This window comes from Crinia signifera, chromosome 2 (assembly GCF_055691185.1).
Source record: "Crinia signifera chromosome 2, ASM5569118v1, whole genome shotgun sequence".
Lineage (NCBI taxonomy): Eukaryota > Metazoa > Chordata > Amphibia > Anura > Myobatrachidae > Crinia > Crinia signifera.
Window position 1 is genome coordinate 19,830,583 of NC_139218.1, and position 25,824 is coordinate 19,856,406.

The 25,824-nt window shown below is 45.7% G+C and overlaps 2 protein-coding genes across 4 annotated transcripts in view; one reads left to right on the forward strand and one right to left on the reverse strand.

Moving 5' to 3' along the window:
• The window catches only part of SH3BGR (SH3 domain binding glutamate rich protein), a 57,254-nt gene extending 33,949 nt beyond the window's left edge, over nt 1-23,305 (reverse strand). The window contains exons 1-2 of the mRNA XM_083170661.1: nt 23,167-23,305; nt 14,817-14,893 (exon numbers count right to left, since the gene is read on the reverse strand). Of these exons, the coding sequence (XP_083026787.1) occupies nt 14,817-14,893; nt 23,167-23,305 (216 nt within the window). The remainder of the gene's footprint in view (nt 1-14,816; nt 14,894-23,166) is intronic.
• A 32-nt stretch (nt 23,306-23,337) lies between these two features.
• Nucleotides 23,338-25,824, forward strand: part of LCA5L (lebercilin LCA5 like) — a 93,791-nt gene continuing 91,304 nt past the window's right edge. For all 3 annotated transcript variants that reach the window (XM_083171687.1, XM_083171685.1, XM_083171686.1), the window contains exon 1: nt 23,338-23,378. The gene's annotated coding sequence lies outside the window, so the exon portion shown is untranslated. The remainder of the gene's footprint in view (nt 23,379-25,824) is intronic.

Here is a 25,824-nt window from a genome sequence, read left to right on the forward strand (position 1 = left end):
GCCCACGATTCTACCCATTGAATACCTGCCAATGTATTTGACAAAAAAACTGGTTTACGCACCGATTGATACCACTCCCCCACTATAGCTCCACCAACATTATTCACATCTCCACCCCCAGGACTCTGCCTGTTTTGGTATTCCACTTAGTACCGGTATCAAGCTTGAAAATGCACCATTTACCACCACCATCTGTTCTCTATCCTGCAGCTAGTTTCTTACCTAGCTACAAAATTTTAACCCCTAGTCCAAAATCCTCCATTTTATTAATCAGTCTCTAATGTGACAAGGGCCCTTATTCTAGTTGAATCGGACAGATACCTATTTTGGACAGGAACCGAGTGTTCTTAGCCCCGCCTACCATATGGATCGCTCACACCGTCCGAATGCGGTAAGACGCCGACCGATGGATGTTTCATTTGAACACTTCCCCCATCTAGGGGAACCTCCTCATCCTACGATGGTCGCCGACCATCGAATGATGGACTGAGTGGTCAGTCAACACCGAGTACTCCAGACCACTCTGACATTTTTCCGAATGAAAGCAGTGATATGGGCGGCCAGCTGACATCCGGCTATGTCACCTGTCCGCCCCCCACACGTGCATCACGGAGGATTACCATCCGTACGCCCAGCGTTTTGATGGGAACACCCATGAAACGCGTTGCATACGCATATGGTAATAAGCCAGAACAGCCCTTCACGCCCCTCTCCACCCCCTGCTCGGATGGTTCCGTAGATCATTTTCTGCACGGAACACCAACCATCGGCCATCCGTCCACATTCAGAGCCATGCGACTCAATCAGAATAAGGGCCACAGTGTCAAATGCCTTTAAAAAATCCAGGTAGACCACGTCTACTACATTACCACGGTCTAGGTTTGTGCTAACTCCTTGTAAAAACGTATTAGGTTAGTTTGGCACAATCGATTCTTTACAAACCCATGCTCATTACTGCTAATTATATTATTCCTCTCTAAGTATTCCTGGATACCATCTCTTACAATTAATTCAAATAATTTCCCTAAAATCAACGTTAAGCTAACCGGTCTAAAATGTACAGGGTCGTCTTGTTTTCCTTTTTTAAATATCGGTGCTACCTACACTAATCTCCAGTCCTTTGGTACTATATCGGACGAAAAAGATTTATCACAAATGTAATTCAGAGGCTTAGTTAACTCCTCCATTAGTTCCATCAGAACCCTGGGGTGAATGTCATCTGGGCATGGTGATTTATTTATTTTGATTTTGCAAAGCCTCTTGAGGATCTCCTCTGAGGTGAACTCTATGTTTAGTTCTAGTGGGATCATCCCCTTTGAGGGGATACATTCCACTGACTGCTCCTCTCTAGTGAAAACAGATGAGAAAATGTAACAGTTATATTTGACCACTTTGTTCTCTTTTATTATCTGTTTTCTATTGATCTACTGTATTTAAAAACTTTTTTGGGATTTGTTTTGCTGTCCTTGGCTATTCGCTTTCCTGTTTCCCTTTTAGCTGCCTTGATTTACTTTTTACTAATTTTATTTAACTCTTTGTACTTTGTGAATGCCTCCTCGTCCCTGTTTGCCTTATATTTTTAAAAGCTCTCTTCTTATTGTTTATTACTTTCTTGTTCAGCCATGGGGTTTGTTCTACTGTTATTACCCTTATTTTCCTTTGGGAATTAATGTATCTAACGGTGTTTTGAAGGTTTACCACTTTTTCCCTTCATTTTCCAAAGATGTCAAAAGATGTGATAAAAACCAACAGCACAACAACATCCAGAAATGGATTTATATTCATATAGCTAGTAAATTCCTCACCAACTTACAAAAGATGGTTAATGACATAGGCACTTATTCTGGTTCACTCGCAAAGGCAAATTCCTTCTTAAATGGACAAAACTATATGCACTGCAGATGGGGCAGATATAATTTGTGCAGAGAGAGTTACATTTGGGTGGAGTTTAATGTGTTCACTAGTCTAAAAACAATGGTTAATAGTACCAGAAATTTCTATCCCGACAGTCAGTAGGGGGTGGGGAACCTCAGGTCGGTCTGTGTGGCCCGCTCGGCGGCTTTGCCGGGAGCCAAGTACAGGGGAATTCTCACGAGAGGTCGGTAGTTCTCGCGAGATTGCTCTTAATCAACAGCAGCCGTAGACTGTCAGTCCAATTCAGCGGCAGCCGCCGGAGCGTGGGACGGCTGCAGCAGGACAATTTGAGAAATTTTTACATATGGCCGTCTGAAGGATTTTTTTCCCCATACATACGGCCCTTGGCACAAAAAAGGTTCCCCACCCCTGCAGTAGACCAACAGCAGTGGGATACTGACAGCCAGAATCCTGACACATCCTGGATGTAAGTATCGGGATTGGGGTTATGCACTAGTGGGTAGGGTTAGGCTGGGCGGGGGGGGGGGGGGGGGGGGGCAGATAGGGTTAGGCTTTTTTGTGTTGATAAGTTCACAATATGGCAACTCACATATTTAATTATGTTTTGTTATATAGATATTGATATATCTATGGGGTACAAGATGGAGCAAATCACTACCCATATTGGTTCAATGCTGTTCTTATTTTCCTTAGCTATGCACAGACTACACACACTGGGAAAAAATCATTCGGTGGTGAGCAGCCTGCAAAAGGATTTGCAGCAAATCTCCAGTATAGCTAACGTTGGCAAGCCATGCTAAGAAATTTGCAGGCTTGATCGGGGCAGGAATTCACTATGGGTGGGATTCTGAACTCTGGAGAGACATCATGGTGTCATGACATCTGTCTGCAGACAATGTGGGTGCCTGAGGAGGCATTGCCCACTGCAATGTCTATTTTTCGCAGGCAGAGAAGGAGCTGGGATGCTGCGATGCACCACTACTAACATGCATGACATTACAGATCGTGCCGACAGCCAGTTCTACCCAGAGAGCATCTGCACCACTCTAGCTACAGACCCGAAAAGCAGATTTAGTGGCATCTCAGCTTGAACCTTTGAAGTCCAGGATAACACCCCCCACCACCACCAGCAATGTGGCAATAACAAACAGTTTTAAAAGGTGTAATTATCTATATCCATTATACATTTTTAAAAATAAAATAAAAACACAATTTTATAAATTGCCCTGGACACAAAATTTCAGGCCATTGCTCTACACCACACACACATTAGAAGGGTCTCTTGATTAGATCCTTCTAGAAATTGGGTGAATTGATATAGTTCTACAGCTGGAACAATATGTCAGCCAGAAACATTAGATGAAGCTCGCATCTTGATTGGACTGGCCAGAAAAAAAACATTCAGGAAAGATCACTGTGTGCATTTGGCCAACGCCCAACTACAATTCATGGGCCATGATGATCTATGCGGTCATTCAGCGCAGCTGCCAAATGATTAACCCTGCACAATGGGGCCCTCCAAACTGACCACATGTCTGATTATTGACACTTTCAAAACTGTGGGGCAAATTTATTAAGCTCAGTGAAGTGATAAAGTATCTGGTTTTTATTACCGGCCAATCAGCTCCTAACTGTGAGGTTACAGGCTTGGTTTGAAAAATGACAGGTAGAAGCTGATTGGCCGGTGATAAAAACCAGACACTTTATCACTTCACCGAGCTTAATTAATCTACCCCTGTATTCCATCTCCAACAACCTAACCACTTTCTGTCAATATCATGCCTACATGGACTAGAACACTGTACATTCAAAGACTCAAAAAGTCGGACTGATTCAGACGTATTCGTACAGGTCTGAATTCGGACCCATCCCAGATCGTGGGGGTCTGCGCATGTGCGAAAATGTGCATTTGCAAACCCCCTCAGCGAGTGCCTTCAGGTGAAGTGACAGTCACTGGGGTCGGTTTCACAAAAACTGTGGGTGCGCCCATAGAAAAGCTGGGCGGACCACAGCAAACTCAGGCATGCGCATGACTGCGCGGGGTGGGCAGATGACATCACATGACGTCAGCACCCGTCCTCAATTTGGCGGAAAGCAGTACAATCAGGGCCGGATTAAGCCTTCGGGGGGCCGGGTCACTTTACACAGGGGGGCCCCCTCTCACTTGTCATTACTGGCCACTAACCAGTATAAACTTGGTCAATGGGTAACTGTAGGTGGGGGATTAATATAAACATATATATATATATTTATATATTCCCCAAAAATGGTATAGCGCCTTAAAACTTGAAAATGTCCACAAGTTCAATAATGCTTTATAGAATGGATGATGATAATTTTCCAAGAATCATTTTTATTTCTTTCTTTCAACAGTAGTATAAAAAATTTCCCAACGCGTTTCGTCTTACAAAGACTTCTTCAGGGGAACATTTCACAATCTATAAGTATAAACATTGTTTCAATATACAAAGATGGAATCAGAACAATATCATAAAAAGAAGAAAAGAAACAAAAGGAATGAACAGAATTCAAAGAGAAGACAGGCGGTTGTGAGGGTGAAAAGAAGATAATAATATATTATTATTGTGCGGTAGAGTGATTGATTATTGTGAAAAAAGGATTTTGATTAAAATATATATACCTCTATGAGATTTTCACAATTCTTGTGTGTTTTATTTCCGATATTTCATGAGAAATAAATGTTTGTTTTGGTGTGAGCAACAAATCTTAACATCCTACAAATATAATTTGTTTAGTGTTAGTTGTGAAAAGGTATTTTTTTGTTTATTTTTAATATATAATTTTATATGTGTATATATATATATATATATACTGTATATATATATATATATATATATATATATATATATATATATATATATACACACACATATACACACACACACATTTATATATAAAAAAAAACTAACTAACACTAAATAAATTATATTTATAGGAAGTTAAGATTTGCTGCTCACACCAAAATAAACATTTATTTCTCATGAAATATCGGAAATAAAACACACAAGAATTCTGACAATCTCATAAAGATATATATATTTTAATCAAAATCCTTTTTTCACAATAATCAATCACTCTACCGCACAATAATAATATATTAGGTACTTATGTATTAGCAGGGCGCCCGGCTATGCTACGGTGACAACGTACCTTAGGCTACGTTGTCAGCATAGCCATTGCCGGGCGCCCTACTAATATGTTACTTACTTAGTGCGGGCAGCTTGAGTGGCGGGCTGCCGGAGAGGGGAGATCCCATCGGGATGAAGGGTGGGCGGCTTCAGCGGCGGGCAGCCGGAGGGGGGAGATCCCGGCAGCACCCGTAATTCAGTGTACTGCCGCTGGGGGAGCATCACATGTTTTCCCTGCTCCGCCAGCAGCAGTACGCTAAATGCGTACATTGCTGCCAACGGGGACTGTCATGGCGGAGGCGAGTGCGGGGAGCCGGGTGCCGGAGGAGGAGAACGCTGGCACCGGTGACATCATTGATGGTAAGTATAATGCACTACACACACACTACACACACACAACACCCACTAACACAATCATATCGCCACTATCCACGTCATACCCCCATTATCCACGTGGGTGTGAAGTTAATTTTATAAAGTGTGGCGAGCCCAGCGAGCCCGAATCGTGGCAAATTGAGCGTAGAGAGCCCCGCGAGGGGACGCGTATCCGCCTCCCCTCGCTGCGCTCGCCACACTTTATAAAATTAACTCCACACCCACGTGGATAATGGGGGTATGACGTGGATAGTGGGGATATGAACCATTATGTATTAGCACAGCTCCAGTTTATGTAAGCTACGTAGTTTGCGTAAGTTACGTAGTTTACATAGCCAGCATAGTGCATATTCTCAATACATCACTATGTCAGGGGGGGTGCCGGGAATCGCGGGAGGGTCGCGGGGGGTGCAGGGGGGATGGGCGCGGGGGGTTGCCGCGAATCGCGGGAGGAGGGGGGTCGCAGGGGGTGGGGTGCCCCGAATCGCCGGAGGGGGGGTCGTGGGGGCTGGGGTTGCCACAAATCGTGGGGGGGGGTGCCGTGAATTGCGGTAGAGGGGGTTCGCAGGAGCGGGGGGAGCGCGCGATTCGTGGGAGGGGCCCTGCGAATGGCGGGAGGGGTGGTCGCGGGGGGGGCTGGTGGCCGCGAATTGCGGGAGGGGGGGAGGTTTTTGCCACGAATCGCGGGAGGGAGGGGTTGCGGGGGGTGTGCCGTGAATTGCGGGAGGGGGGTCGCGGGGGGTGCCGCGAATCGCGGGAGGGGGGGTCGCGGGGGGTGCCACGAATCGCGGGAGGGAGGGGTTGCGGGGGGTGTGCCGCGAATTGCGGTAGGGGGGTCGCGGGGGGGTGCCGCGAATCGCGGGAGGGGGGGTCGCGGGGGGGTGCCGCGAATTGCGGGAGGGGGGGTCACGGGGGGGTGCCGCAAATCGCGGGAGGGGGGGCGGCGGGGGACGCTCACCTGGTGTGTCTGGTGAGTAGCTGTGTCTTTGCTGGGTAACATGGGGAGGCAGAGGGTGTCTCACTGGGCTGGTTCTCTGTCATGTGAGTCAGTCATGTGAGTCAGAGGCTCCACCCAGCATTAGAGAGTCAGACACACTTTGAGTGACAGATGTAGCCAAATATATAAGATATATATATATATATATATATATATATACACACACACACACACACACACCACATGAAAAGCCAGTGTTTCTATATCTGTGCCTTACTCTTAAGGAGACCTCACAGACTCAGCCTCTGATTAAAAACCCTCCCATGACGAGGCCGCCGCTGCTGCTGCCCTCCATGGGCCTGATAAGTATGTGATGAGCTCCACCAAGCAGAGCTCAGCACAAGCCTCTTAGCCTCTGACATCTTGTGCAAAGTCTCATGGGACTTAGGGCCTTATTCTGGTTCACTCTCAGAGGCAAATTCTATACGCACATTATATCTGCCCCACCTGCAATGCACATGGTTTTGTCAATTTGAGAAGGAATTTTCCTCTGAGAGTGAACCAGAGTAAGGACCTAAGTCAACTCCTAGTAATGCATTGCACACTTGTGCAGTCAGGGTGCCTTGTCTCTCGATGCTCAGCACCATTGATCATTGTCACAATGGCAGATAGGTGAAGCTGCCGCACTACTTCACACTCCTATGCACAAAACCTTTAGCTAAAAACTGCAGCAGGCCAGCGCTGCAGGCTGTGAGATTGGATCAACAGGTGAACAATGAGTCTACATGCTGCAGACAGCTGAAAATCTCATTAATGCCCCCATACATTACTGAGACATCTCTGAGAGAAGCTCTCACAGCCAATCCCCCTTGAGTCACCCGGGAAGGTACCAGGCGGCAGCATTGCATGTGATTTATCGCTTGTGATCCCGGCAAGTGCTGCTGGAGGATAACACTTGCGATCTAGGGGCATCGGAGTCGATCTAAAGCACATGTAATTTGTCTGATTTCTCAGCCCGGTGTGTCATCATTATTGGGTGATATCGGCAAAATCACTTAAGTGTATGGCCAGCTTTACACATGGCCGTCACTGAGACGCTGTGTATCATATGGCTGTCGTTGTGGCTGTATGCATTGTATGGCTGTCACTGTGATGCTGTGTGTATCGTATGGCTGTCACTGCTACGCTGTGTGTATCGTATGGCTGTCACTGCTACGCTGTGTGTATTGTATGGCTGTCACTGCTACGCTGTGTTTGACGTATGGCTGTCACTGCGACGCTGTGTGTATCGCATGGCTGTCACTGCTACGCTGTGTTTGTCGCATGGCTGTCATTGCTACTCTGTGTGTATTGAATGGCTGTCACTGCTAAGCTGTGTGTGTTGTATGGCTTCCACTGCTACGCTGTGTGTATTGTATGGCTGTCACTGCGATGCTGTGTGTATCATATGGCTGTCGCTACAACGCTGTGTGTATTGTATGGCTGTGACTGCGTCGCTGTATGCATTGTATGGCTGTCACTGCTACGCTGTGATTGTCGTATGGCTGTCACTATTAGCTGTGTGTATTGAATGGCTGTCACTGCTACGCTGTGTTTGTCGTATGGCTGTCACTGCTACGCTGTGTTTGTCGTATGGCTGTCACTGCTACACTGTGTGTATCGTATGGATGTCACTGCTACGCTGTGTGTGTCATATGGCTGTCACTGCGACACTGTGTGTATCTTATGGCTGTCAGTGTGATGCTGTGTGTATCGTATGGCTGTCATTGCTATGCTGTGCGTATCATATGGCTGTCACTGCGATGCTGTGTGTATCATATGGCTTTCAGTGGAACACTGTGTGTATCGTATGGCTGTCACTGCGACTCTGTGTTGGCGGTCACTTCAACGCTGTGTGTATTGTATGGCTGTCACTGCTACGCTGTGTGTATTGTATGGCTGTCACTGCTATGCTGTGTGTGTCATTTGGCTGTCAGTGCGACGCTGTGTGTATCGTATGGCTGTCAGTGTGATGCTGTGTGTATCATATGGCTGTCAGTGTGATGCTGTGTGTGTGTATCATATGGCTGTTACTGCTACGCTGTGTTGGCTGTCACTGCGGCACTGTGTGTATTATATGGCTGTCACTGCGAAGCTGTGTGTATTGTATGGCTGTCACTGCTACGCTGTGTTGGCTGTCACTGCGGCACTGTGTGTATTATATGGCTGTCACTGCGAAGCTGTGTGTATTGTATGGCTGTCACTGCTACGCTGTGTTGGCTGTCACTGCGGCACTGTGTGTATTGCATGGCTGTCACTGCTACGCTGTGTGTATCATATGACTGTCATTGCTACGCTGTGTGTATCGTATGACTGTCATTGCTACGCTGTGTGTAGCATATGGCAGTCACTGCGACGCTGTGTGTATTGTATGACTTTCATTGCTACGCTGTGTGTATCATATGACTGTCATTGCTACGCTGTGTGTATCATATGGCTGTCACTGCGACGCTGTGTGTATTGTATGGCTGTCACTGCTACGCTGTGTGTATCGTACGGCTTTGATTGCGACGCTGTGTGTATTGTATGGCTGTCACTGCAACGCTGTGTGTATTGTATGGCTGTTACTGCTACGCTGTGTGTATCGTACGGCTTTCATTGCGACGCTGTGTGTATCGTATGGCTGTCATTGCTACACTGTTGGTATTGTATGGCTGTCACTGCAATGCTGTGTGTATCATATGGCTGTCACTGCTACGCTGTGTGTATCATATGGCTGTCACTGCGACTTTGTGTTGGCTGTCACTTCGATGCTGTGTGTATTATATAGCTGTCACTGCTACGCTGTGTGTATCATATTGCAACACTGTGTGTATCGTAACGCTGTCATTGCTACGCTGTGTGTATCGTATCACTGTCATTGCTACGCTGTGTGTATCGTATCGCTGTCATTGCTACGCTGTGTGTATCGTATCGCTGTCATTGCTACGCTGTGTGTATCGTATCGCTGTCATTGCTACGCTGTGTGTATCGTATCGCTGTCATTGCTACGCTGTGTGTATCGTATCGCTGTCATTGCTACGCTGTGTGTATCGTATCGCTGTCATTGCTACGCTGTGTGTATCGTATCGCTGTCATTGCTACGCTGTGTGTATCGTATCGCTGTCATTGATACGCTGTGTGTATCGTATCGCTGTCATTGCTACGCTGTGTGTATCGTATCGCTGTCATTGCTACGCTGTGTGTATCGTATCGCTGTCATTGCTACGCTGTGTGTATCGTATCGCTGTCATTGCTACGCTGTGTGTATCATATCGCTGTCATTGCTACGCTGTGTGTATCGTATCGCTGTCATTGCTACGCTGTGTGTATCGTATCGCTGTCATTGATACGCTGTGTGTATCGTATCGCTGTCATTGCTACGCTGTGTGTATCGTATCGCTGTCATTGCTACGCTGTGTGTATCGTATCGCTGTCATTGCTACGCTGTGTGTATCATATCGCTGTCATTGCTACGCTGTGTGTATCATATCGCTGTCATTGCTACGCTGTGTGTATCGTATCGCTGTCATTGCTACGCTGTGTGTATCGTATCGCTGTCGTTGCTACGCTGTGTGTATCGTATCGCTGTCATTGCTACGCTGTGTGCATCGTATCGCTGTCATTGCTACGCTGTGTGTATCGTATCGCTGTCATTGCTACGCTGTGTGTATCATATCGCTGTCATTGCTACGCTGTGTGTATCATATCGCTGTCATTGCTACGCTGTGTGTATTGTATGGCTGTCACTGCTACGCTGTGTATTGTATAGCTTTCAGTGCGACGCTGTGCGGATTGTATGGCTGTCATTGCAATGCTGTGTGTGTGTTGTGTGGCCATCAATGTACTGTTGCCTGTACTGTATGGCAGCCAGTGTATGCTATCATTACTGTTAGGTAGTCAGTGAGTTTTGCAGAGCCAGAGCAAGGTTTATCAGCACCCTAGGCAAAACTTCCGGAGCCAGATTCAGGATTACTGTGGCAGCGGCCTGAAGGTTTCTACTGGTAGAGCTGGCCCTGTGGTTTGGGCTGTGTTGCTTTATACTCAGTGGGCCGGGGGGGAGGGGTATTATTTACCTGAGCCCAGGTCCTATGGAGGGGACCAGTGGGGCCCCTGTTACCTGGAATAGTGATGGAACTTGTGGGGGGTGAGCCCAGGTGCAAAAATATAATTTGGGCCCCTCTTCTTCACCCCAACCCAAATTTCCAATAGGCAACACGGCAGTGGGTGCAAGGGAGAAGCAGAGGGTGACAGGGAAAACTTTAGTCCTCAGGGGGCCCCAGTGCACCAATGTTAGTTCCACCACTGACCTGGCATCAGCTGCTCTCCCCCATCCTGTACATGCCGCTGTGTGCCGGGCTGCAGTGTGGCCAGGGAGGTCCTAATGTACTATTAATTCTGTATTTTATTCATGGGGTACATGGCCCCTGCAATTATGCCACACTCGCTGAAAAGTACCTGGGCCCGGTCAGGCTCTCTACTGCCCTGTTTATACTGTTTCTATGCTGCATGTGTTCAGTGCATATGGGCCCATGTGTCCCTTGGGGATCCACCCTGCACCCATTCTCTTTTAATTATTACCCTCCGGAGTCCCGTGATGAAGTAAGCAGCGCTGCTGCAATTGCCATAAAAATGGGCCATTTTTTGTGGGTTTGCGCATGCGCAGAAAAGTGCTCTAGTGCTCAGACACTACAACACTGGGTGCTGCGGCGGGCACAGAGGAGGGGGCCCAGCCAGAAGAGGCTGCACACGGTCCTCCTCCCCTCTTAAAGTGCCCCTGGGTGGTAATGTAGTGTCAGATGCCAAGGTTGTATTTTATGTTTATATTTGCATTTACAAACACATTTCTCCCAACATTTAACGGTGAGGAAGAGGGACGTTTGCGTGGAATTTGGGGGCATGGCTTTCAAAATGCATCACTCACGCGAGGCCACTCCCCCATTTTGCTGCTGCTGCCCCTGTGTCTGCGGGGAATAGACATTATGCGCATACGCACATAGTCTATTCATCGATGTCCAGCGGGTGGCAGCAGGGACTCCCAACTGCCGCGGGACACTGCTGGGCCCCGGGAGCGTCCCCAAAAAACGGAACGTTCCCGCAGAAAGCGGGACAGTTGGGAGGTATGCAAACACAAGGAAGTTATTTGTCCATCTGGACTCCCCATCCAGTCCCAAGCCGGCTAGGCCACTGAAATACAGCCTATCATTTTGCTGGAAACTACTGACATCAAAAGTATTTTAAATAGGCTTCAAAGTTTGATCCATTAGACATTACTTAGATGCGTTTGCTTTTCAGAACGAGCTGTCTGGAAGTTTCCGAACATTCCCTTATTATCTACGACAGCTCCACAAGAACAGTCTTTGAGTAGCTGCTGCATACTAGGCTCAAATTCATTGGAGATCAGCTGTCAAGCAGGGATATATAAGGAAACAGTGTCCCTTCCCCCACACTCGCTCTCTGTGTCACACTCACTCACTGATCAGATATACACTTGCACGCAGTCTCGCAGTAAACATATCTTTGATTCCGATAAATATATCGGCTCATCCGGGACTTCTATAGAACTAGATATCACTTATAATAATTAACTTTGTGCTGTATAATCTGCAATTTATAGACAACCCAAAGAAACAACTGATACGGTGCTAACGGCTGGGTTTTTCAATACACCATGAAGCGCTGACAGGCAGGTTACATGATGAACGTATACAAATTTGTAGCAGGTTTGTAGCTTAATTACAATTGGAATAAACAATTCCAACACAGGGAAAGCTGCTGCAGCAATACATAAGAATTTAGGCCAGCTTCTTAACTATACAAAATGTGAATACAGATTATTAATATATGAGTAAAATTATATAGCAACGTCACTAGAACTTTTCTCTTAGATTTAATTATCCAATGAGTGAGTTCGTTAGAAGAACACACAAAGGACAAAAGAGTATTCAGTAATTGCTAACGACCTGCAGAGCTTAAATAATTTAACGGATGTAAGAAAGTAGACAGGTAACACAGAACATCGGAGGAAAGTGATATGGAATTTATATACTGTAGATATATATACATAGTTGTAAAGCGCAACGGAATCTGCTGCGCTATATAAGAAACTGTAAATAAATAAATAAAATAGTTGCTTCATTGTAATTTTAGGGGCTTATATATTAACCCTTAGAGAGAGATAAAGTGGACAGAGATAAAATACCAGCCAATCAGCACTAATAGTGACCATATGCTATACAGCAGATAAGAAATGTTCCATAGACTTACCGCAGTGGATCCTGCCACAGTAGCAACAAACACCTTAATGACCATTGTGGCTGCGGAATTACGAGAAGCCTGTTGATACGTAATAAGAGGGATCCCTGAGCGTGTTCCCCAAGCAGGCTCCCAGTGCAGTGAGTGAGAGTAACCCTAACCAGCTCTCTGGACTCTGCACGCTGCAGCCTGATCATTGGCTGGGAGATATTTTTGGGAGCGATTGGTTCTTAAAGGGCATCTGTTGTGTCTAGCAACTGCATCCCATCAGGTTAGGTTGGCCACAGTCCCTAAATGGTGAGGGAGGACAATACACCAATCAGAATGTACTTGCATAGTTATTGTGCTGTGTGGGGTGCAGGCTGCTTAGGACAGGAGTGGAGGAAGTTGTGAGAATGAGGGGAACACAAAACAAATAGCATGTGCTCTTGTGTAGTTGTTAGCATAAAGCAGATACTAGGATACAGCAGCTGGGGAACTATTTCCAGCCCTAGTGAAAGGAAAGAGTTAAAAAGAAAAGTCCAGTAAATGTTGCAAAGTGTGACTCAAATAGAGGTGGCTTATACACTAGCCAACAGTGAAAATGCTTCCGAAACAAAAATAGTCATTTCTAGTTTATTCGAGCATGGGAAATACGAATATGGCATTTCAAATGCTGACTCTTAGCTCTATGTTCTGAGATCATTAAATGCAAGAGAATTTGAGGGTTTTTCGAAAAATACTAGGGATTTTTTTTATTTAATTGTAGGTTGGCAATCCTTACTACAGGTATCCTGAGTTATTGGCAGCTATATTTTGTTACTCTATATATATGTTACTATGTCATCTATGTCAGTCAAAATTCATTTTCTCCATTCTCATCTGGACTTCGTTCCTCCGAATTGTGGTGCAGTAAGTGATGAGCATGGTGAGAGATTCCACCAAGATATTTCAACTATGGAAGGAAGATATCAGGGTAAATGGGACGGTTCCATGCTTGTAGACTACTGTTGGCCGGGGACAAGACATGCTCCAGGACAAGAGGACAAACGACAAGCAAAACGAAGGCGCACTCATAAATAGGTCGCCATACGAAATAGCAGGCTTGTTATCTTATGTTCTGCTAATTTACCTGTACATAGATTGAATTAAAACAATTGCTACTTCTGTTGCGTACAGATATCATATTAATATAATATTGTTTTTTACTACAGAAGTATCACAAGTAGTGCAGTCATATTCGGTTTTCCTGACCCAAATTTAGTAAAAAAAAAAAGACTATTTTTGTAAAAGAAGCAAATAAAAAGTTTTTTTTGTTGGCTAGTGTATTATCAATATAATTATTATATTGTTATTATTTACGTTAGTTAAGCCTCTATGATGCGCCATGGTCCACAATTAATTATAACTGCAGAACTGGAGCTCTCCAAACAGCGGGCCCCGATTTCAACCTGATCGCGCAAATTCACAATTATCGATACACTGTGCACACGTATGGTTCACAGTATGCACGTGCAAGGCCATCCTGCAATAAAATCCTACAACTATTTCTATTTTGCTTACAGAAGTCGAATTGGAATCGAAGGGTTTATGCTTTCGATCCGCCCGGCACGGCCTACCCCCCCCCCCCCCTCGCAGCATGTGATCGCACACACTGGCTGCAAATGGATGTTGATCTTTTGCTGTTGACCATACAACCGCATCCCTCCATGCAGGCCCATGAGTATAAGTGGAGCTAAAATGTCCTGTAATCAGTTGCATACTACTGTACCACCATTTGTATGCATTTGCTGTAACTTGATAATCAGACATACAGTATATCTATGAATGTTTGTGATGTATGTTGTTCATTTCAGAGTTATTACGAGAAACCATGGCACGCATCGACTGAGGCTCACGTTGGGCAGTGGCACATAGCGGGATTAGAATGTCACAATAAAATTTGCATAATAAGGCTACAATTCCAAATATAGGACTCTGGTTGCAGAGGTATTCAGCAGTGTAGTACCAATGGGCAGCTGGATTGGCAATGGTGTGCTCACCTGTATGAAGGAGTATCTGTAGTTGTCAGCAGGGCCTGATAGTGATATATACTATAGATGTAACTACAGGGGCTAGATATGGTCACACAGTGGCATGTCTGTTACACCACTTGTCCGGTGCAACTTTGAGGGGTGGTGTAGGCGGTGCGGTGCCTGCTGCTTTGCAGGTGTAGGTGAACCACTTACCTGGTGCCACACCCTCTCACCTTCAGACCGTGATGAACCACCATCCTGGTAACTCGCCTGGACCCGGACACAATGACCTAGGAGGAAGGAGATGAGATAAGTTCTGTCCTCCTTTAGAGCAGGCCGATGCGCCCTCCGTCCCATGATGTTTCTACAAAAGGAGTGTCAAGCCTACATGAAGGTCTGTAGTCTTGGCCTCATAGCCTGAAATAACACCTACTGTATCGGCACTTGCGCACCTAGGTGAAAGGTTCATGGTCCGCCCAGAAGAGAGGGGGATAGGCAGAGACAGACACACAAAAGACAGACAGAGATGAAACTCACCAGCAGTTATCTTCTGTTTCTTCAATTACAGGTCCCCCACCTCAAAGCCCAGCCCCCCCCCCCCAACCTGCGGCCCCGGTTTTACCATTTACCCACATAGCCAGAGGATGGTGATGATCTTCCTCAGGGATGGTGGAGGTGACGCCCGGCTCCTTGGCTAGCGGATATTTTGAATTATATCTAAAAGGCTACCCGCCGGTTAAGCGTCACTGACCTAGCTCGCTATGTTTACACAACTAGAACCGCAGCCGTGGTTGTGGGGAGGGGAGACTGGCGGAGCCACGACCTGCGGGAATGAAAGGGCCCACAGTCGTGGACTTTACTATTTATTTATTAACAGTTACTTATATAGCGCAGCAGATTCCATTACAGTTTCTTATATAGCGCAGCAGAGATAAAACAAACTAGGTAACAACAGAGAGACTTGGAGGTAGGAGAGCCCTGCTGAAAGCTTACAATCTATAAGGATATAGGAGGGAAACACAAGGACAGGCACCAGTAATAGCATAGCAGTCCCACCAAGTTACAAGTCCAGAAGGGAAGCTATATAATACATAAGTGCCTCAGAGGGTTATGCTTGTGGACCTTAAATATGATAGGCTGCCTGAAGAGGTGAGTTTTCAGGGAACGCTTGAAAGTTTGGAGGCTAGTGGAGAGTCTTATTGTGCGTGGTAGGGCATTCCATAGGATGGGAGCAGCCCAATGAAGGTCCTGTAGTGAATGGGAGCTAGTGATTCGTGCAGAAGAGAGACGCAGATCTTCCTCAGAGCGGATTGGTCGCGATGGGAGATATTTTGTGATAAGTGAAGATATATAAGCTGGTGCAGTATGGTTAATAGCTTTATATGCGAGTAGAAGTGTTTTATATTGAATACGGTAAGATACAGGCAACCAATGGAGGGACTGGCAGAGCAGATCAGCAGACGATGAGCGTCTTGCAAGGAAGATCAGCCTCGCAGCAGCATTTAAAATGGATTGCAGTGGTGAGAGTCTGTTCTTGGGAAAAAGAGAAAATTTAACACCAACACGCTATCTGCGCCTCCACCTTTACATGTATAAATAAGAGAATTATACAACCCTTTTCTGCAAAGGGTTGTAAAATTCTCTTATTTATACATGTAAAGGTGGAGGCGCAGATAGCGTGTTGGTGTTAAATTTTCTCTTTTTCACTTGTACTCTGTTGGGGTAATTTGGGAATACCCCTTTATCACCACTCACGTATTTGCCGACTCTGCCTGAGGCGCACTGTGTCTATACTACTTTTATCCTATATCTGTTCTTGGGAAGACCAGTTAGGAGACTATTGCAATAATCAATGCGGGATATAATGAGTACATGGAGAAGAGTTTTGGCAGTGTCTTGTGTGAGATACAGTCGTATTTTGGATACGTCTTTTAGATGCATGTAACAGGATTTCGAGACAGATTGAATGTGGGGAAGAAAGGACAGTTCAGAGTCGAGGATGACCCCTAAGCAGCGAGCTTGTGGGGTAGGGTAGATTGTTGAGTTGTCAATAGTTGGAGATGGAGATATCAGGATGGTAACTGTTCTTAGCTGTGGGAATATAAAAAACAAAACGAGGGTCAGGTGGACGCCGTGTGAGGGTGTCCACCTACATGCGCTCAGTATGAGTGGTTGGTCACAGCAGGTGCATGGGCGGGTTAGTCGTACCCGATACAGGCAAAGAAAGGGAAAAGATTGAACACGAGGTTCTTGTGGCAGCGCTGATGAAGATGGTGAAGAATGGAATAATAATGAAGTGATTGGATGATCTATTACAATAAATTTAATAGTTGTTAAAATTGGAATGTTAGACAGGGTTTAAATACATATAACATAAAACAGGGTATTGCACACATTGATAATTACACTCTGCTTGTTGAACGCCCCTGAACGTTCCCACTAAACCTACTTGGGGACCAAAGAGGTGACAGCAGCAAAGCCTGTTCACCTATCAGTACACTGGAAAAACGTAGCCCCCAGCCTTAGGAACGCCTTCAGGTACTTGTGTAGTTTCACGGCGGCACTGCCTACGGATCGCATTGTATGATTTGCCTACAATTTAGCCCACCCCCACCATCACTATCCACTAGCGATGCGATTTAGCCCACCCCCACTATCCACATCAGCCTGAAGAGTGCAGCGAGCCCCTGGAGCTTCCGAACTGTTCATACCCCCACTATCCACGTCGGCGTGGAGTTGATTCTATAAAGTGTTGCGAGCGCAGCACGCCACTGAGCCCCGAAGCATGGCGAGTGCAGCGAGCCCCGAGACGGGACGCGGATTACTTGACGTGTATTTCGCGTGCGCTCGCCGCACTTTGGGCTAATTTTCGCTACGGTTTGGGCTCGGTGGCTCGCTGCGCTCGCCACACTTTATAAAATCAGCTCCACGTCAACATGGATAGTGGTATGAACAGGTTGGGAGGACACGTACCCCGTCCCTTCGCAGGGCTCGCTGTGCACGCCACGCTTCGGGCTGACGTGAATAGTGAGGGTGTGCTAAATCGCATCGCATGCGATTTGCATACGATGCGATCCGCGGGCAGTGCGCCATGAAACTACACAAGTACTCACCTTTATTCCCCTATGGAGGATTACAATACTGGGCCTAGCACCCTCTAATTGTGCACAGGCCTAAGACCTAATCATTGGCCACGGGCCTAGTGCCCTACTACTACACCCACGGACCTAGCGCCTGGCTAATGGGGCCACAGGCCTAAATGCCTGTGCTAACTGGGCCATGGGCCTGGAGGGCCCTGCTTTATGGGCCACAGCCCTGGAGGACCTGACGATATTGCTCACAGGTCAGGAGGACAATACCTATATATATATATATATATATAATATATATATATATGGGGTCTATACCCATAGGCCTAGAGGGCCTGACTGTGCGGCCTGACTATGTCCCACAGACCGAGAGGGTCCAGATGGCCAAAACATGCTGGGTTTAAGATTGCCAGTGCCAACAAGAACAGCAGCGCCACCGCTGGCGAGGATGGGCCAGCAGTGGAGCAGCTTCTCTGGTCAGAGACCTGTTAGGAATATTTAAATATCTACCACAGAGGGCAAGAGTAAACAAGATCGGACACGTGCATCTTCAGACTCGGTATCTTATGGAGTCAGAGAGCATTTTTACACCAAGTCTGTTGTAACATTTGTCCACTGGATTTGGAACTAATTAGAAATATGCCCTATACCAGTGGTACCAAAAAAAAATTTAATTGTGGCACCCTGAAGTATACTAATATTCTTTCACTGGGCCAAATGTTTATTTTTGAGAAAAATATTAAATTAAGTAAATTGTGTTTAGCTGTCATCCCTAGGTCTAATTATGTGGTGAGGAACAAGACTCACTTCTGTTTGGCCATATATTCTATGATTGGCAGCCACCAGCACTGGTTTTGCATATTACATTGACCAGAAACAATATGAATTGGTCCTGGACCACCAAACTGCGGCACCCCTGGAAGTGTTTTCTGAGGCACCCCAGGGTGCCACAGCACACAGTTTGGGAACCAGTGCCCTTTACCATTACAGAAAACTGGAAATCAGTGTAACAATAATTAGATGCAGAGTGTGAATGAAGGTCTGAGTGTTACTCTGTAATTTGGAGACAGCTACTAGGATGCCACCATGTGTTCAGTACGGGGAAATGAAAATGACAGTGAAGTCACACCAAGGCCAGACCAAAATATACAGTAACATCAATGTGAACAAGAGGCTGCTGGAACCTGCATAAGGCAAACACTTATTTGCTGGTAAAGGGCTTTTTGGGGGATTCCTATACCACCTCCTAGACCGCACCAAGATTGGGTCATCACAGGATGTCCCTGGTTTTGGCAGGTGAATGGTGGAGGGATGGCTGGTATCAGTTATCTGTATCAAGAAAGGGACTGATTAAAATTTAGTAAGAATACAATTGCTATGGGTTACAGCACATTTGCGCACTGCACTACTGACGCTTCTGCGGCACTTTCCGCAAAACACTAATCGCATGCACTGGACCCATACTACACATAAGCAGCATGGTTCTGTGATGTCAGTTGCACTACTGCATCAGACTCAGTGATTGAGAGTCGGATTCCATCTGGGGATGGGGTGGTGGTGGCGACGGCCTCCATTTCTCAAAAGTTCTGCTGCTGTGTAGGGGAGGGTCAGGCCAGGATTACCGAAGTGTGTGTCTGTCTTATACTGCTTTCATATTGCAGAAATGGGTAATGACACGGTATTCTTAAATGGGACTTTAAAACGGGTCAGAGCCTTGAGACCTTTCACATTGCAGGTGAAAACCGTTTTAAAAATCATTTAATACCATTCAAACATTCAACCCGTTTAACCCCCAAGGGACACGTTTCAAGTCATTGAAATAGAGCCATTCACACTGCCTAAAAAACGGCTTTAAAACGTGTAGGACTCTGCTTTTTAACCGTGTTGAAATACTAGTTAACTTTAACCGGTAAATCAACTTTGGCACTTTCACATTGCAGCCTAAAACGTTTTAAAATGGGAAAAAACCGGCAATATACCGTTTTAAAAGTGCGATTTGAAAGGGGTACTAGTATACAAGCACCGGATACCAGGCACCTCCAGTGGGTGTTTGTATACAAGTCCCAGTAGGAGCAACGTTTGTATATTTTTATGGTATCCAGATGGCTGACAGACAATGTCTAGGTCAACAGTTAATAGATTGACACCAAATGCTGGACATGCATAAGACAAATGACATGCATAAGACATTGACAAAATGGAGAATATCAACAACAAAGATGTGGAATGCTTACTAAAGAAGCAAGGAACTGAGCATCAGTTGACCATCGCATACACGCCAGAACAGAATAGTGAAAGTGAGTAGAGCCATAACTAGACATTTTGGTGCCCTTTATCCAAAAGAGCATAGGTGTGACCCCCCCCCCCCCCCCCCCCCATAAATTAAATAGGGTAACACTAAAATGGGCACGGTCACAGTGGATACAGGTGGGAACAGTTGTGGCCACACAATAAAGAAAGAAGTTTTCGTTCCCTTAGAAGGAAAAATGTCTTTACAGTCAGGGCAGTCAAACTATGGAACTCTCTTCCTGGTGAGGTGGTGTCGGCAGACACATTAAATACGTTTAAAATAAGGTTGGACAAACATTTATTGGTTAAAAACATCCATGGGTACAAATAAGAATCATAACCTGTCTTAAAAATATCAGAATATATGGTACTTATGTAGTATCTGGGCGTCCGATTTTGTGATTGTATGCCTTACCTTAAGGCATACAATCAGATGCGATGCGATTCGATGCGATTTTGCATAGGATTCAATGTTAAGAAGGTCCTGTTCATTTCCCCACTATCCAAGGGGGCATAGAGTTGATTTTATATAGCGTGGCAAGCGCAGCGAGCCACCGAGCCCGAAGCGTGGCGAGCGAACGCATATTTCTTAAAAAGTATTCTGTGTCTCGCTACGCTCGCCACGCTTCGGGCTCGGTAGCTCGCTACGCTCGCCACAGGTTTATATCCAACTCCATGCCCACTTGGATAGTGGGGAAAGGAAAAGGATCCCTTTTTCCCATTGAATTCTATGTTAAAATGGACTCAGACCATTTTAACATTGAATCCTATGGAAAAATCTTGACCATCGCATACGATTTGGTCGCATGCGATGCGATGCGATCCGATCCGATTTCTAAATCGGACGCCCAGATACTACATAAGTACCGAATATATCATATAACAAGGGAAAAGCTATTAAAACCTAGGTTGAACTCGATGGACGCAAGTCTTTATTCAGCCTTATCTACTATGTAAAAACTATGTAAAATATGCAAAAATATGTAAATACTACCCCATTTCAAATTATGCCACACAGTAGTGCAACCTTATTCGCATTGCACAGCACAGAAGTGCGCCTTATTCATTTTACACTACACAGTAATGCCCCTTATTCACATTATGTTACACAATACACATTTATCACATCATGCCACACAGGACTACACCATATTCATGTTACGCACACAGCTGTATCTTTTGTACACATTACACCACACAGTAGTACCCTTTATATACAGTACATTGTGCTACACAGTATTCTCTGACCTCCTCTGTAATGTGATGTGGTGGATTCACCTACGTCTTTGGCTATAGTTACTACTGTATTGGTAGAGGAAGAGGCATTCCTCCACTTGGTGACTCCGGAGACTTGCCTACAACTTGACATGTCCAGAGATGTGACTTAAATGGTAGGCACATCAGTCACACTATCAAAACTTGCAGAGGTACTATGGCAGGGGCAGTATCTCCATCTGAACATGGCCTTCTGTGTGATCGGTTTTACGTCTTTAGATACAGGCGCTGTTTGCAACACACTGGTGACACGTCCACTATGCCTGGCTAGTCACCCTGCTATTAGCTCCCTGGAGCACCCACTAATACTACACCCACATGTGTTCTGCACTGAAATGCATGCGTAGTGTAACAAATTGTGAGTTGCCTGGAGGATTAATTCAGCTAATAACCAAACCTCCCAACTGTCCCATTTACAGTGGGAACGTCCCAGTTTTTGGTTACGTTCCCGCATCTATTCCCCGCAGGCAGAGGGGCAGCAGCAGCAAAATGGGGGCGTGGCCTCGCACGAGTGATGCGATTTGAAGGTCACGACCTCTCACCACAAGGCCACGTCCCCAAAATTTTGGGCGCGCACCTACACCGTGCGCCAAGGTCCCACTGGACCACCAATGAAAGTTGAGAGGTATGCATAACTACCATGTTACAGGCTGGTTGTTGGTAGTTTATCACTCTCCACTTTATCACTTTGTGAGGCTTAGTACATCTGACCCTTTAACATACATTAAAGCTCAGCGACCAATGTACTTTGGTAGAAATCTATTATTGTACAAATGTGGGACACGACCCGGCTAATGCTGACATTATACTTGTACTAAACGATATTCACATTTACTGAGCCTGGATCCCAAGCGTACGTTTGTGGGCAGCGATAGCATTAGGGTGGGATAAGGGTTATCCATTAGTGCAGGGTTTAGGCTGTGGGTAGAAGGTTAGGCTGCTAGGAGTGAGGGTTAGGCACTTATAAGTGGGGGTTAGGGTTACGCAGCGGGCAGGGAGTTAAGTTTAGGTGGTGGTGTATGGGGGTTAGGCACTAGCGGGGAGGGCTAGGATTAGGGTGGGGGAAGGTAGGAGGAGGGCAAGGGTATGGTAACTATATATATATATATATATATATATATATATATACCTGAACCCTGCTGGGATTCCCTTCTATGGGATAGCGGTGTCGGTATTCTGACTGCCGACACCCCCCACTGCCCGTCATCTGCATGTTATCCATTGGACCATAGGGCTTGTTCACTGCTTAGTGCAGATAGATCTGAGCACTATGACTCCATTTTGTACAGTCCAGATTAGTGGACATGAAAATGGTGGTGTTTGTGCGTGGATAGGGGTGTGGTTTATGTGGAGTGGGGAATTGAACCTACGAGCTCGATAAATCACTAAATATTAAATAAATATTAGTTTCCAGCCTATCAATTCCTAGATCCACGGCAACCAATTCCAGCAACATAGCAGTCAATTCAGCTCTGGCGGCTGCGCGTCCAAATGAAGCAACACTTCAGTTGATCCGTCAGGCCTCAATGTGCAAAACACTTGAATCCCCCCCCCCCCCCATAGAGGTGAGGAGCAGTATTAGCATTTTCATTATATAAGATTACACCATCCGTAATTATTAGATATTGTCTTTTTTTATTATTATTATTTTGGCTTTTTACATTCAAATATCTGATTAGCTACAAACACACATCTGCAAAATTTGTGGGGGAAAAACTAGTCATTTACACTAACGACTCCATGTTTAGACACTGCTAGTTAGTTTTAAACACCCTTTTACAGAGCTTTATTACAAGCATGGGAATTACTAGTTACTAAGCATAGAATAATATTTGACAAAATAATCAGCAAACATAAGCTAATGTTATATATTAATCCCATAATGAATAGAAAAGAGCAGAAGCCATTACCTAATGTTACAGCATTCTTCTGTCCTGCTGCTACAACAGCAAGAATTGGAAATCCTGTACCACAAACTGTCCACAAGATGGAGTCCTTGACTCCAGGAACTACACTTCCCAGCATGCATTGCTGATGCTTTTTCTCCATAGCAACGAGATACATTTTTTTTATTTCTCCCAGAAAACATCTGTTGGAGCTTGTTGATGGGAGCAGAGCACAGGTAATTAGGTAATAGAGGGCGAGCAACTGTGGCTGCTGTATAAACCGGAAACATTAATGGATGAAGTGAGAAAAGCAGTGTGCTGCATGTTATCAGTATTATTAAATAAGGCAGTACTTGTGTATTTGCAGGGCGCCCAATTTACATACGTAGGGCACCATAGGAAAATCGCATTGCATCGCATGCAAATTTGCTGTGATATGCGATTTTCCTTAGTAAATTTTTAGTGCACCCCTGCCCGCGTATCGCATCGCATCGCAAGCCATTTGCGGTGCAATACGATGCGATTTTTCATTGTATTAGCACCCATGCGATGAGATGTGCTGGTACTTCATTTTAAAAGCACCCATGCACACCCCCACTATCCACGTCACGTGGTGAACGCAGCGAGCCCCGCGAGGGGACGCGGTTACGCGCCCTCCTGACCTTTCCACCCCCCCCCCCCCCGTGTGGAGTTTATTTTATAAAGTGTGGCGATCACAGCAAGTAACCGAGCCCGAAGCGTGGGGAGCGGACACGGAATACATGTAATCCGCATCTCCTTGCAGGGCTCACTGCACTCACCGCACTTCAAGCTCGGTGGCTCGCTGCGCTCGCCACACTTTATAAATTCAACTCCATGCTGACGTGTATAGTGTGGGTATGAAAAGGTCGGGAGGATACTTAACCGCGTCCCCTCGCCACGCTTCGGGGTGACGTGGATAGTGGAGGTGTGCATGGGTGCTTTTAAAAAGAAGTACCATTATATCTCATCGCATGGGTGCTTATACAATGAAAAATTGCATTGCATCACACCACAAATGGTATGCGATGCGATCCGCGGGCAGGGGTGCACTAAAAATAAACTAAGGAAAATTTGCATTGCACCGCAAAATTGCATGCGATGCGATGCGATGCGATTTCACTACACAGAATAGCCCACTAAGCAAATAGCTTAGTGGGCGCCCTGCAAATACACAAGTACCAATGAGGCTGCGCTGCCCCCACTGAGCAACAATAAAAATATTAGCTTAATAATACATCATATATATGTCATATATATCATTTAAATAAAGACTCCATCAGGAGTACGCCCTGTACCGGTTTACAGCTGGGCCTTCCTTCCCCATACTTGCCTTCTTTTGAAAACTAGTTTAAGGGAGATAGTTGGTAGCAGAATTTTGTACAGCGCCCCCATTGAGGGAGCGTGTTATGCTTCACCCGAATTGCGTGTCTAATTCCATATATGGAGAGATTGTGAAAAGAGATTGTGAATGTGGCACCTAGAAGCATGGGTGTGTACTGCTACATCTGAGAGGAATCTTTTAAAATGACTTATATCCAAATGTAGATGAGCCCCAAAGCCGTTAGTAAGAGCTACTATACTTGGTAATGTGCTGGGAAATGGTGCTGATAATTCAATGTAAATGTACAGTATCTGTCTCTCATTCCTTTTTCCCAAAAAAAATGTAACAGTGTATTGTGGGCTAGGACACATGAGGGAGATTGCTAGACTAATGAGGGATAGAGGGAGATTGCTGCTATTTCAGGGAATCTCCTGCAGAATGCAGGAGGGGAGGTAACTATGATGTAACAGTGTAATGTGGGCTAGGTGACATGAGGGAGATTGCTAGACTAATGAGGGAGAGAGGGAGATTGCTTCTATTTCAGGGAATCTCCTGCAGAATGCAGGAGGGTAGGCAGCTATGATATACAATGCTGTACTGTACATACAATGGTAAATGGTAGAGGCCTTCCCTTATACATCCCTACAGAGTAGGACAGTGGTCTCCAACCTTAATTGAGCACGAGCTACTCGAGACAAAAAAAGACAAAAACTCCCGGAGAGCTACTAAATTTGCCCCTGATACTATGCCGCACAAATTAATGCCCCTGCACAATATGCCGCACACTGTAATGCCCCCAACACATTATGCCACGCACCGCAATTCCTCTGACACAATTCCTATGGTACTATGCTGCACACTGTAATGCCCCTAACACATTATGACACACATTGCAATGCACCTCACACCTAATGCATACCTCCCAACTTTGCCAGCAGAGAAAGGCATACATGCGCAACTGGTTTTGTCACTGTGGGGGCATGGCCAGTGCTGTGTGAACTGCTGGCCATGCTCCCAGCCCCTCTGCCTGCCTGCCTGCCTTGCACAGTGTCTAACCCCCGCAGGATGTCCCTAAAAAGGGTTGTCCTACAAAAATCTATACAGTTATGCCACACACCACAATGCCCGACACATTATGCCATACCACAATGCCCGACAAATGATGCCACACCGCGATGCCCCCAACAGTAAGGCTTCTAATAAATTGTAAATTACCTGCTTATTGCCAGGGGTCAATACTCCTTGCCAAGGGTTTAATTTCCGTTGCTAGCGGTTAATGTCCTTTGCCAGGGATCAATGCTCGTTGCCAAGGGCGGTTAATGTCCATTGCCAGGGATTAA